This window comes from Lissotriton helveticus, chromosome 12 (assembly GCF_964261635.1).
Source record: "Lissotriton helveticus chromosome 12, aLisHel1.1, whole genome shotgun sequence".
Classification (NCBI taxonomy): domain Eukaryota; kingdom Metazoa; phylum Chordata; class Amphibia; order Caudata; family Salamandridae; genus Lissotriton; species Lissotriton helveticus.
Genome location: NC_136073.1, coordinates 862,721,742 through 862,735,944, shown reverse-complemented (window position 1 = coordinate 862,735,944; position 14,203 = coordinate 862,721,742). Strand labels below are relative to the sequence as shown.

The 14,203-nt window shown below is 40.8% G+C and overlaps 1 protein-coding gene across 2 annotated transcripts in view; it reads left to right on the top strand.

Moving 5' to 3' along the window:
* Nucleotides 1-14,203, top strand: part of REX1BD (required for excision 1-B domain containing) — a 143,654-nt gene that overhangs the window by 85,890 nt on the left and 43,561 nt on the right. For both annotated transcript variants that reach the window (XM_078670330.1, XM_078670331.1), the window contains exons 2-3: nt 461-505; nt 1,159-1,241. In XM_078670330.1, coding sequence (XP_078526456.1) covers nt 461-505; nt 1,159-1,241 — 128 coding nt within the window. The remainder of the gene's footprint in view (nt 1-460; nt 506-1,158; nt 1,242-14,203) is intronic.

Sequence of the window (14,203 nt, the reverse complement as noted above, 5' to 3'; positions counted from 1 at the left end):
CTGGTTGCCTTCTTATTACGGTAATCTGCATGCCTTCTTATTACGGTGACATGCTTGCTTAATGGGTAACATAACTTCATTTATGTCGATTCAGACCAATGTGACCTGCGTATTACACATAAGGACACCACTGTGATCCTTGCTGGCCCGAATATGTGTTTGGGGTTGTGAGGACATTGCTTGCTCCTTGTTTTGGGGAATTGAACTAATACTGATTATGTGCAACACATTTATGCTAGCATATATAACTGGCACAGTTTGGACTGGCTCACAACTCACAGTGATTGCTGTGAATGGGACCCCTATGCTTGATTGGCCAGTCATTGTGCATTTTTCATTCATAAATGGCTCATCAGTGTCTTCAGAATATTGTGGTTGATTAAATTGACTGGTTTGTGTACCATTAATTAATCGCTCCATTCATTTCTAAGAACCTCTTTTCCTTTCTCTCCTCTTGTAGCTGTCTCTTGATTCTGTACTCTGGTCATTGACATCTCTTGGGATGGTAAGTATTTCCATGTTTTGTTATCATGTAAGCAGTGCATGTATTGCCAACACTGATACACAAGGTCACAAGCATGCCAGAATGGTAGGAGATCCATTTAAGAAACATTCCATACAGTAAAACTAAATCAGAATCATTCACATTGCCACTGGCTATACTGAAACTCTGCGTTTAATTGTGTCCTTGTTGAGCAATGTTGGATGCCGCAGCTGCCTTTATGTTCCCATTGCTGTCAGAACTCCTGGTACAACTACATTCTCATAAGTTCCTCTCTTTTTAATGTTTATTCAGTACCAGGCGTGGCTGAGGTGATTAATGGAGGAGTTCCCTTTTAGTCAGTTTCTAATATACCATTTTAAAAAAACTTTCTAGATTATTTTTTTCCATGCCCCTGTATAGTAGAAAAAAATAAGTTTAATATATTCTGAAACTGAGAACTAAGTGTTATTATGTTTCCTAGCTAGTTTCAGAGAGCTGCATTGCACATTGGGCGCAGAACCATCTTTCATTAGACCACTGGAAGCAACAAATATGGCACAGTCTTAGGGGATTTAAACTCCAGAAGATTCAAACCTTGGGCACAAACATGTCTGCAGTGAGCATCTACAGCAGTCTGTGGTATCACCCTAACATATGCGCCTTTTTCCCTTCAGAGTGATGGTGAGTTCAAGGACTTGGTGCAGCGATTCTACGCCTTGCAGAATGAGCGTGTGGAGGCCTACCGGCTTTTCGAGGAGTAAGACACTTTTTTCATACTTCCTTTTTTTTGTTTTTACACAACAAACTCCTTTAGCAAGCAATAGTCATGTGTTTGCTTCAGACAGCTCAGTACAGACTTTTGCTTGAATGAACTATGTACCGCTTTGGGGATTCTACAGGATGATATCCATGTGACTTCTGGGTCGCTGTAGTTGGAGTTGGAGTGGATCCTCTGGGAATTGCATTGTCTGTTATGTTGTGTTACAGAGTACTTTACATAGTGAAAATACGGTGGGCAGAAGTAAATTAAACAACAGACTAAAGGGCTGACCCTAGAGAGGTACGCAGTGTCAACTCAATGGATGGTCACAGGTACCCATCAGTCACCACTCGATACCGCCCTTCATCATTTGGGATTTCCTTGTAGAACCATCAATGCAAGTTGGTAATGCATAGGAAAAGGGAGACTAGATGGTTAATAGTTCTCCTTTCCTAAGTAGCCACAGTATGGTTCAATCACTCAATGAGACTGATGAGTGATAGAGGTGTGGTGTGACTGAGGGAGTGCAGTGCAAAACATGAAACGAATATGAAAATTAGAAAAAAGGTGTCTAAAATTAGATCAGGGAGCATATAACAAATTTTATTAGGATGATGCTCGCCTTTCCAAGTTTTAAAAGCATTTTTTATGTGTAAAGACAGTTTGAAAAATACGCTGTCTGAGATGGAATTAGGTCATTTTGAAAGGCGAGCATCATCCTAATCCGCCCTGATACCCGCAAGCTTCTGAAGCCTGACACCACGCCTTAAATCCTGCTCTGCGCCTATTGCAGGTGTGAACACGATATACCTACGCCACGGCAATCTTTGTGCCCGCGTGCAGAATCTGTTTCCCAGTCCCTGTCCTGAAGAGAACCTTGAATACTTAGGTTCGAAACGCGTCGACAATACCACCCTGTGGCTACAACAAAGGGTGCCGCTAGGATGTAAATCATACCACCACTCTGTATCCTAGCCTCGCAACCCTATTTAACATTACACCACAGGCTTTCGTTGACAGGCAGGCTTGTTTTCGATCTCAACCCCGCCTGTCACTTGGTTTTTTCAATCTCTAGGACTGGTGCCTGTTTGTTTGCTTATGGACTAATCTCTGCACTGTATATAATTGCAATTTATTTGAATTATTATACATATGTTATTGTCTTTTGGTGTGTCTAACCAATTTTTTGTTTGATTCTTTGTTGTAAATTTGTAAATGTGTGCATTTGTAGATACTGTATATATGAACCTTTTGAATTGACAGTGGTTTTGTTTGTGCTTGTGTTTCAAAAAATTGCTGATAAAAGTACAAAAGAAAAATAAACTTGTTTGGAAATTAAATCCAGTGGTCACATGGTACAGATTGACTGTGTGTCTGGGGAATTGTTTCACGAATAATCCTGTCCAGCCACCTTGTTCTGTTTTTCCGATAGGAAAATACTGGCACCCTCCCAGGAGCATATCATGAATGAAACTCACCAGACATAGCAGGTTGCTCAGAAACAAAGTGAACTTTATTAAATGGTACCAAAAGAATGCATCATTGCTAATTAGCCAGGAAGAAGTCAGATCTGCCACCTTAGGGGCTCTCAGACCGCTTCTTCCCAGAGTGACAAGTTTCTAGGTATTATATACTGTATGCAATGCCATGTCAGCGGAACTTAGAATAAGGCACCAAGCCAAATATGGCTGACATGGATGTGCAATGTCTGCACCATGTAAAACAGCCAGATATGGGCAGACCAGAAAGGCAGGCTCTGCACTCTGTAACATTTGCATATCATGTAGTCAAGACAAGCAAAGTGACCTGTAAGGGTGTACAGAATATCTTGTTGAAGCTTGTCCAGTCAAGGTCAGATAGGAAGCCATTTTGAGCTCCAGGCCTCATGTTAATGTGATCTTATATACTCATGAACTCTTTGGAAGTAAATGCAAATGAATTTATATGGATATTCATATATATTTTGTAACAATCCCCCCTTTTGGATATACCTATCCAACATTAGTGTAAAACCAAAATATATATATATATATGTCATTAGTTACATATCTTTGGATGGCATTACACTGTCTTTGCATAAAGTGCATATATTGTCACATTGATACATCTTGATGATATCAATATTATATCAGCAGGCTGTGGTGATACCAGCAGTAAGTGTCCAACAAATATTGTCTCTGTGCAATGCATAGTGCTACAGTGACACTTCTAACTCAGTTCCTGGGCACCTTTTGCAAGTGTCAGTAGTTTAAAGGCACACAGTAAGCGGTCGTCTTCTTCTCTTCCTGGTCCGCAGTCGTCTTGTTCAGGGGCTGTGTCACAGACCTGCCCTGCGTTGTCCTCTTCAGTCTATTTTTCTGCAGGTGCAGGTGCAGACCATCATGTGTACTTCACTCAACAGCATCAGTAGATGTTGACACTTTATGATGGGCTCTCATGGATCGTGGAAATGGTCTGGTCTGTCCTCTTCTTGACTGCTGTGTTGCTCAGGTCCTCTGGTGACAGATGGTCATCACTTTCTGGTACCGTCCTCTCAGGCGTTGGGGCGCTGCCTTGCATCTTCTCCCCTCAATCCATTCATGGCGTTTGTTCACCGTCTGTGGTCCAGTCCACCTAGAACTAAAAGAAACAGCTTTTATTTTTCTCGCAATGACCATGTATCCATAATCACTTTAGAAGTCCTTGCCACATTGCAGGCAGTCCTAAATTCAGAGCACCAGGCCCTTTCAGGAATGTTCCATCAGTTGCTTTTACTAATAATTTATTTCTTTATTTTTATTTTTATTTTGGAGTTAATGTACTCCTCCTGGCCTCAAGTTGGAGGGTGGTATGGGGTATGCATGTTATACTTTATTCCCAGATATAACCTCTTCAGCATAAATGTAGTCATTGAGTTATCCCCTTTTATCGCTATTTATGCCCTAGTGGGTCCTAACCTTGGAGAGATGGCTTTACTGAAGTACTGCGCCCCAGTTGCTGCATTAATCTTCCCTGTTGGATACACCTCCATTAATTTTGAAAACATATCCACCCACACCAGCAAATATTTAAATCCCTTCACTCGGAAGCAACATGCATCTGCGCATTCATCCTCCCTTGTGCAATATCAGAAGTTCCCTTTCACTGGGAAGCAACTTGCATCTGCACATTCATCCTCCCTTGTGCAATATCAGAGGGTCCCTGCTCCAGTCTTGTAAGGGAAAGTAACATACTGCGTGGGGACACAGGCATCTATCTCATCCTGGTAGGCCCATACTCTCTTCATTATTCAGCTCACATCCATCATCAATCCTCCCTCTATATCTGTTGTTGGAGACCATTGTTCTTCCTTTACATTAGCTTACAACAATTGTCTCTGAATGAGCTGTATTTTTGGAATGCTTTATTCATTAGTCCCATCTGCACTGGCTGTGACATTTTCATTTAATGCTGTGTCAGCAATGGCATCATCTCTGGCTAACTTAGTATTAGCTCCTGGGTATTCTTCACCTTTTATTACCGCTATCCTAGTGTACAATAGTATTTCCTTTAACAAGATCCTTAATAAAGGACCAATTTTAATAAGGCGCCCCGTTTCTGTTATGAATCCGTGATACTTCCACAGCTGGCCACAAATAAGAACTGCAAAGCATAATGTGAGTCAGTTTAAATGTTAACAGTTTTACCCTTGACTAGTATTCCTGCTTTTGTCACAGCAAACAGCTCATCTTATTGGGTAGATGTTCCAAGAAGCAGAGCTGCACTTCAGCTATTGCTATGCGATACTCTGTTCTGTAATCAGTGACTATCGCTATAGCATACCCTGCTCTGTAATCAGTGGCTATCAGTCTGCTGGAGGAACCATCAGTGTACCGCTCCTATAGTCTACCTTTTTTAAATGGTGTCTAATCTTTCCGGGGTGCCGTTTTCTACAATCTCAACACCAACTTATTTAGGGGTCATATCTTTTCCTAAGAGAATGGATCTCATCAGAATAACCTATTGCAGGTAATACTTTTGACAAATTAACAGGTGGGCATCTTACATGGTGCCATTATAACCTGGGTGCCTGCTAGCATAAAAATGTTGTGTCGATCCAGACAGCAACAACTGCACCAAATATGGCACCTAGACAATACAGGTATAGTCCAACACAATGAGAGCCATCCTCTCCACCATCACAGCTGCGGACCCCCAATCACTGCAGAAAGCAAAGTCACATAGTTGTGTCCCACAGGCCTTTCTTTTCCAGCTGGTCAGCACACCATTGGCAGCATCACTTCTTTTGCAATGTTATTTTGCTCTGAAACAGAGATGGAAAGGCATGTTGTAGTCAGGCAGTCCAGCATTCCCCATGAAGGTGCAGTACACAATGTCTCTTTCAATTTCTTGAAACAGTTTGCAAGTTCATTTTGTAACAGTCATAGCATCTGCATTCATTATCCATTGGTGGCAGCAGTTCATCATCCCCAGGAAGGGCATCACTTCTTTCTTGGTGGGCAGGAGCTGAATGCCCTGAAATAATTTAATTATGTCAGGTGATATGCTGCGGGTACCTTGGAATATCACAAAACCCAGGTAAGTCACCTCATTTTGGCAGCACTGGCATTTTGACAATGAGGCTTCTCTTCTCTCCTGGAGGTAGTTCAGCAGAGCTACAGTTTCTTTTGTCACAGTCTTTCACAGGCCTCAAGTGATGGAGATGTCACAAGGAGCTTATCAGCTTACTGCAAGACAATCTACCGCCTTCCAGGCATAGGTGGCCCAAGTCTCTCTTTACTGCCTGCGCATTGACATTGGAACTCACAGTGAACATAGTGGATTTGGTATCTCAGTATGATGGCAAAGATTTTTCCACCCAGTGGATGGACTTTAATGCTAAAACCCACTGAGGAGAGAAAAATACTCTGCCTCTACAGGTATAAATAATAATATTGTACTGATGTCAGGCACAACAGGCTCTAAAGGGACCACAAGTTCACGGTAATCACTTTATGGGGACAGCATTTTTTCACCAGCCTCTCTCTTTTTTTTTTTTTTTTTTTTACTTTAAATATCACTTTGTTGTGAGGGCATTATATCCTTCAGTATCAAGTTTGCGCTCTAAAAAACTTCATAATAAATACATTTATCCAAAACCTCGCCGTTCCCTATATCTATAAACTTCTTGTTAGTTATGTGTACATCCATCCATTTCCTTTTCAAATGGAACAAACTGCAGTCTAACAGCATCATTCATCATCTCTCAACACATCCATACGTGCACTACAGAGGTTGTATACAGCAGAGAATCCTTACTGAAGCTGTAAGCAGTACTTGCCCTGTTCTAACCTATCATTAGGTATTTGTGAATAAATTCCATTTATTAAAAAATATATATATATACTGTTGCAAAATTATATTTATTTATATTAAAGTTGTGAAATGTATCCCTTTATCTCCCACATTAGTGGAAACACCTTCCACTTTAGTGGAACCATGATATTCTCCTTGGGCATGTCTGATATCTTCATCCTGATACACTGTGCAACAATAAAACTGATACCATACTCTTATCTACTCTCTGGTATTTACGCTGCACCCCTTGATAATGTTATTCAGTGGAATAAACCCACCCTGTATATCTCCTGCAAAGTTATTATTTCTCAAAAAAACGGTTATATCCCCATCTGCTACTAAAACAATGCATTTTACCCTTTAGCTAATGGTACCTAAACATATCTTTGGTGTCCAATGTGGTTCCAGGAAGGCTAATGTGATATCCCTAATATTATTACCATGCATTGAGAATTATTGTGGACCCTAATTTCCATAGGCACATTATATATTTAGACATCATTAGAGCAAAATGTACATTTACCTGTAGTGTTGTACCCTACAATGGTAGAATCAGTATATTTAATTAATATAAAGGAATTTTAAGTTGTTTAAACTACTCTTCAACATTACAAGCAGGTATTACATCTATTTTTTTCTTTTAGAACCTTGTTATTTGCTATAGGCCAAAATAGAAACAAATACACACACACAGCGGCTAACCTCAGCAAAAAATGCTCAAAACTCCCTGTGTGGACAAACTTCACATTACTTGTACAGGACTGCAGACATTTCTGAAATTATTTCTTCTAATAAAAGTACCTACAGCAGGAAAATCCCAAACTGCTAATTTTACAGGCATTCTAGTCGGTACATTTTCTTCAAAATCCAAACTATGCAACATCAGCTCTAATAAGCATGGTCAGCTTATTTACACAGACTAGCTAATAAAGCAATGTAGACTACTTATCCTCTTATTAAAACATCAGACTGGATGGGCAGTAACATAGCATATATATATATATTCATTTTATCAATGCTAACACTTTTTAAAACCTTATTACTGAATAGCCAATTAAATGTCTCATGGCTATTTCATAGACAGTTTAGACAGGCTCAAAAGATATTGAGAAAAGGAGAGAGCAACCACATTTTTTCTGACCCTTAACTTGGACAGGAGCTAACCACCTTGCTCCATTTTGAAAGTAGAAAACCTGAAACAGTTTTCACTTGTGTCAACACTATCACCCCTATATGTAGAAACTGGGCATTAACAAACTCTGAGGAAGTAAATAGCATATTTAAAACAGCATTGTTCCTTAGCATGAGTGTATATAGTTCTTTCTTTAGAGCAAACTTCTCGTTTTCTCTCCCTGTGCTGCCATCTCCTCTTTCAAACTTTTTAAGAGGTCAAAATGTCAAAGACAGCCCTTGCTCTTGAGCCCTTTTAGGCTTCTAAATGTGGACCTTGACCTTCTAACCTATTAGCAGCTGTTCTTCCAAGGCGTTCCCTATGTGTGTTATTTGTTGAAGGAACTTCTCCAGAAGCAAGACTGAGGGTCCGTGCCTCCGTGGTGATATTTTAAAAGGTACGATCACATTTGAAAGTATCTCTCAAGAAGCATGGCTGAAAAATATTGCTGCTCCGCGCCAGCACGCCAATATATCTTTCTTTTAAGGTAGGATCTTTATTATTTATTTTTTATTCTTGTGTACTAAGCTTTTCTAGTAACCTAAAAAGTGGCTCAAAATATTTCACTTTTCAGAATGCTTTAATTTTCTCCCAGTATTCTTGTGCATGAAAGCAAACAAATGCATAAATGCAGGTCTCTAGATCTACTCTGCATTTCTTTTGAAAGCCTTTGTTTTTGACACTGCAGCCATTAAGCCATACTACATTTTAAGTTTGTCACTAAGAGACAGTAATATTTCCACACTTTTCATGTGGTGCAACAACATAGTTTAACCAGTTGGAGATACATTTTAATGTGCACATTCAAAATCTGAATATATATTTTTATATACTTTGCGCAGAATATTTTTCAACAGTGCTAAATATTCCAAACCAGTCTAAATCTATTAGCATTTTTTATTTTACAGCAGCTCATCCTCTGCACAGCCACCCTGAGCAGCCACCAATTAATGCGAATGCCTTTTAATATGTAATATCATGTATCTAAGGATAGTCAAATCTATTCCACATCAATGTCCATTTTTTTTTATTTGTTATGTCCTAGTTTTGTAGAAACACACAAATTCTATTTTCTCCGTGAGGCCTACTTTTTCCTATTTATTGCCTTTTTTAGATGGCACAGCAAAAGCACCCACTCAATCTCCGTAGCTAGAATTCTACCTCCTACAGAGCGGTAGCTAGTCTACAAATATCTCCAAATACAACAGGATGTAGAGAAAGCACACAAAGAAACATTTCAATTAACTGCCATAGATATACAATACAACAATGGTATAGATATTGCTATCAAAAAGGAGGGATATTGTGGGGAAAAATATATCTATATCTTTGCATCAGCCAAATAAGTGAATCAATCCCATATTCTCCTCCGCACTATCTTGCTCCGTGCTCCTAAACACCCCTCCCTTCACAAATCTATTAAAGCTTGACCCCAGGCCCTGCACTGCCCTTTCCGTAACGTCCTGGGCCAACAGCTGCTGCCAAAATCTTCTTATTCTACTGAAGGTTATTCCAGTGAGGCTATGTATAATGCCCCTAGTAACATGAGGATGTATGCTAGTATTTTCCAAAATACTTATATTGGAAAATCAGTTTAACTAGTCTAAATACACTTATAAAAAACTATATTAATAAGCATTGCCAAAGCCAGTAGGTCTGAAATTGGAGGTCTTTTTATTTATTCAATTATTTTCAATGCAGGACTTTTTTTCTAAGCATGGTTTTTCTAAACCCATATCAGTGTTGGAGCTATTGGCATCTCACCATTCTAACAAGCATTGGCAAAAGCAAAATTCGGTTTTGGTCTAAAAAATTACACATTGCCACAGGAATTCTGTGCACTGTACTGCTCCTTGTGCAAGAGCAGAATACAGTCACTCACAGTGATGCCAGCTGAGAGAGAGAGTGACAGGCATACTTTTATATACACAAAAAGTCATGGCTAACGCCAGGCCTAATTAAAAGCCCACTTATTAACCAAAGTCTCAAAAAGTGCAGTCATGGTGTTTATCCTTGCATATATAGGCCAAGAAATAGTACCCCTATAAAATATTTGTGAACTGCATTTTTCCATGAGCGACTCTGCATGTGTACATTTGCTCATGTGAAAATCTAAATATTTCCAAGTTCACTTTTCCTCCACCCACTTTTTCCTAACCCTGGAAGAAGTTTTACGTCTGCCATCTGTCAAGAGTAAATTTCCAACCCCTCTCATTATGAGAGTTTTTTAGAAGAATTGGTGCAAACTCTTAAATACGCAAGTCACTAGGTTTGCACAGACTCAAAAGGGCATTCCAACCCTACTTTGTACTTTATTCACTGTTCATAGTACTTAACATATTTTCTATACTTAATATTCTTACCTTCATTTGAATTTTTCTCTCCTGACGGTTTTTTAAACAGCTTTCTAGTGCGCTTACCATGATTTTCATCAGAGATCCTGTCTTGTGATGTCTGCTTTGTACTTACAATGTGCTCTTACCCTGAAAGATAAATTCAAAATATCTCCTGCAAAGGAAAAATTATTAGGCCACTTTCCTTCTCTCATGCACAATGTGCTTAATTTTTTTTCTATAAATCATGAAATATAGAGATTCAGTACTGAAGATCAATAACCTATTCAAATGCAGTCATTCATCCATGACATAACTATGCATATTTCAAAATTATTCCCTGTGTTCCGGTGCAACCAGCAAATCAGAAGCTCCACTCACTATATTCTGGGAGTGTTTCTTTTTGTGGGTAAAATTAATACCCCCTCCTAGCAGAGCTCTCCTGAAATGGATTTTATAAAACTCCCAAAGAGTCTAGCCATTTGTCAATATTTATTGACATAAAGTAACTTAGTTACTTATCAGTCACCTGCTTCACTACTTCTTATATGTGTAGGTGCACATACATTATTCTCTAACCCAGGCTCTCCTGCAGTGTATCCACATACCAATTAGTTTATTAATACAGAGAATATTTTTAAAAACATTCTCTACAGTCCCCTGTCTATTTTAAATGCCAGTCAATATCCCTTTTTATTAATACTATGAGTTAAATACATATTTGAAAGACTGAAAGGTCACTTGCAGCAAGGCAAGTTAGTTATTTAACTTACATCTCACTTATCAACTGGTGACATCACAGTCCTCCAATATGTCCCACTTCTGACATCATTCTGATAGGGAAATACTGGCACCCTCCCAGGAGCATATCATGAATGAAACTCACCAGACATAGCAGGTTGCTCAGAAACAAAGTGAACTTTATTAAATGGTACCAAAAGCATGCATCATTGCTAATTAGCAAGGAAGAAGTCAGATCTGCCACCTTAGGGGCTCTCAGACCGCTTCTTCCCAGAGTGACAAGTTTCTAGGTATTATATACTGTATGCAATGCCATATCAGCGGAACTTAGAATAAGGCACCAAGCCAAATATGGCTGACATGGATGTGCAATGTCTGCACCATGTAAAACAGCCAGATATGGGCAGACCAGAAAGGCAGGCTCTGCACTCTGTAACATTTGCATATCATGTAGTCAAGACAAGCAAGGTGACCTGTAAGGGTGTACAGAATAGCTTGTTGAAGCTTGTCCAGTCAAGGTCAGATAGGAAGCCATTTTGAGCTCCAGGCCTCATGTTAATGTGATCTTATATACTCATGAACTCTTTGGAAGTAAATGCAAATGAATTTATATGGATATTCATATATATTTTGTAACAGGCGCCTCCCCATGAATTTTGATGAGGATGTCTGCTTGCGAAAAGAGGACACTTTTTGTTGAGGAAAGTAGCAAACAGATCTAATGTTGGGTAACCCCAGGATTGAAACACCTCCTTCAAATGTTGGTCGTTGAGTTCCCATTCTTGGCACTGTTTGGAGGCCCTGCTGAGAGAGTCATCCTTCTCGTTGTGAATTCCTGGCACATGCTCCACTTGCAAGGAGATATGGTAATGACTCATTGCCAACCACATCTGTTGAGCAAGAAGGAAAAGCGCCCGAGATCTCGTTCCACCTTGCTTTCAGAAGTAAAACACTGTTATAGTGTTGTCCATCCTGACGAGCACTGACACCCTTTTGATCCGAGGCAGGAAAGCCCTCAGACCTAAAAACACTGCTTTGAGATCCAGAATGTTTTTATGAGACTCCAATTCCTGTTTGGACACCTTGCAGTGAACCTGTAATTCTTGAAGGTGAGCCCCCCCCCCCATCCGTCCATCGACGCATCCGAGGTCATCACCAGCTGTGGTACAGAGTGAATGAAAGTGAGACCTAACGTTGTACCTGACCATCCACCAGGCCCTGGTGGCCATCTTTGGTGCTGAAATATGAACCTTGTCGTTGAATGAGCCTTGAGACTGAACCCACTGCGCATCGAGCTGTTCCTGCAGCGGTCGCATGCGAAGTCAGCAATTGGGAATGAGCGGGATGCAAGAGGACATCATCCCCAGCATCACAAACACAAACCTTCTTGATGAAAGAAGCTTAGTGGTATCCATAGTGTGCATTATTCTTTGCTGAGTGGGTAAGGCTTTGCCCAGTTCTGTGTCGAGACGTGCACCCAGAAAAACCAACGTTTTAGCCGTGATAATGGACGATTTTTCCAGATTGATGCGAAGACCTAGAGACTGGAAGAGAATCAGACAGGCTCTTGTTGAAATTTCTGCTGCTTGGAAAGACGGAGCCTTTATGAGCCAATCGTCCAGGTATAGGAACACCCTGCTGGCCTGAACGTCCTAAGAAGGCTGCTGTCGGTGCCATGCACTTTGTGAACACCCTCAGAGCACACTTTAAACCAAAAGGGAGCACTTTGAATTGATGATGCTGCCCTGCCACCTTGAACCTGAGAAATGTTCGATGTTGAGGGTGAATGGGAATATGAAAATAGGCATTGAGGAGATCAAGAAACGTCAGAAAATCCCCTTCCTGCATTAGAAGAAGAATCTCTTGAAGAGAGAGCATCTTCAAATATTGACTCTTTATGAACTTGTTCAGCATTCTGAGGTACATGACCTGCCTCCACTTCCCATTTTTCTTTTTGATGAGAAACCAGTGGGAATAAAACCCCCGGTTTTGCTGGTTGAGGGGTACTTCCTCTATGGCCTGCTTGAGAAGAAGCAAATGTATTGCCTTCTTAAGATCTGGAAGGCGACGGAGGAGAACTTTGCGCAGTAGAACATTTGGAGGATGCTGAAAGAATTCTAGCATATGGCCATGTTGGAAATTGTCAGGAACCCATCTTTCTGAAGAAATGGAATTCCATTTCTAAAAGGATGCGGAGAAGACGTGATCATGGTGTGGGACTATGGTAGCAGGGGCCTGATGATCTTCATTGTCTCCTATTGGAGTCTTGGGACTTTCCAGCAGATTGCTGCCTCTTGAGTCCTGATGTTCTCAAAGAAGTCTGAGCGGTGTTGGACTCAAAAGGCCGGTTGTATGGCTGGTAGGTAGTCTGTAGATATGGTTGGTACCACTGCTGAAATTGTGGACAAGATAAGAATTGCCCCAGACCGCTAGCCCAAAGGACTGAAAGCAGTACTGCTGCAGCTTGCCTAAGCCTTTGACTGTATCCGTGTCCTTCCTGATAAATTGTTACTCCTTGTCTATGTGCTTACCAAATAAGCACTCCCCATCAAAAGGCATATCTAAAACCTTGGCCTGGACCTTGGGATGAAAGGTGGTTGCCTTTAACCATCCCTGGCGACGCAGGACCGCCGCTCCTGCCATCTGTCGAAATGCAGTGGATGAAACGTCCATAGCTATCTCAATGAGCTCTGAAGATGCTCGTTCTCCCTCCAAAAGAATATCTTTTGCCTCTTTCTTTTTATCCTCTGGTAGATACTCCAACAGAGTAGAGATGTCCGACTGCATCTGCCGGTCATATCTCCCCAAAATGGCCATGGCATTAGAGGCTCTAATGGAGGTAGCCGCCAAAGCCGAGAACCTCTTCCCAATATTGTCGAGGTGACAACCCTCCTTGTCCGGTGGGGCAGTGCAGGGCGATGCTGGATTCTTGGCTCTCCTCTGTGATGCCTGCACGATCACAGAGTCCGGCCTCGGGTGACCAATGAGGCATGCAAGCGAGCCATCAGCAGCCATATATTTTTTTCCTCCAGTTTTGGAATAACTGCTGTAACGCAGGCAGGTGTCTTCATCAACTTTATCCCTTCTTGCCATAGAAAGTAAATTATAGGAATTGCTCTCACTGAACGTTGAGTGCCTTGTTTAAAATCATATAGCAACCACTCAGTCTGTTTGGTTGGCATTAGTAAATCAAAACACTTGGAAGCCCTCTCCAGAAGATCATGAAATACCCCGATATCTGCCGGAGGGGAATCCGCAGCAGGAGAGTCAGGAGATGGTGGCATAGGGGCTATGTAGTCATCCCATTCATCATTTTTTTTTTTAAATATATTTTTATTGCAAAATTAGAAACCACAGGATACAAACAATCAACCAGTGCACTCGTGACATCCCCCCAT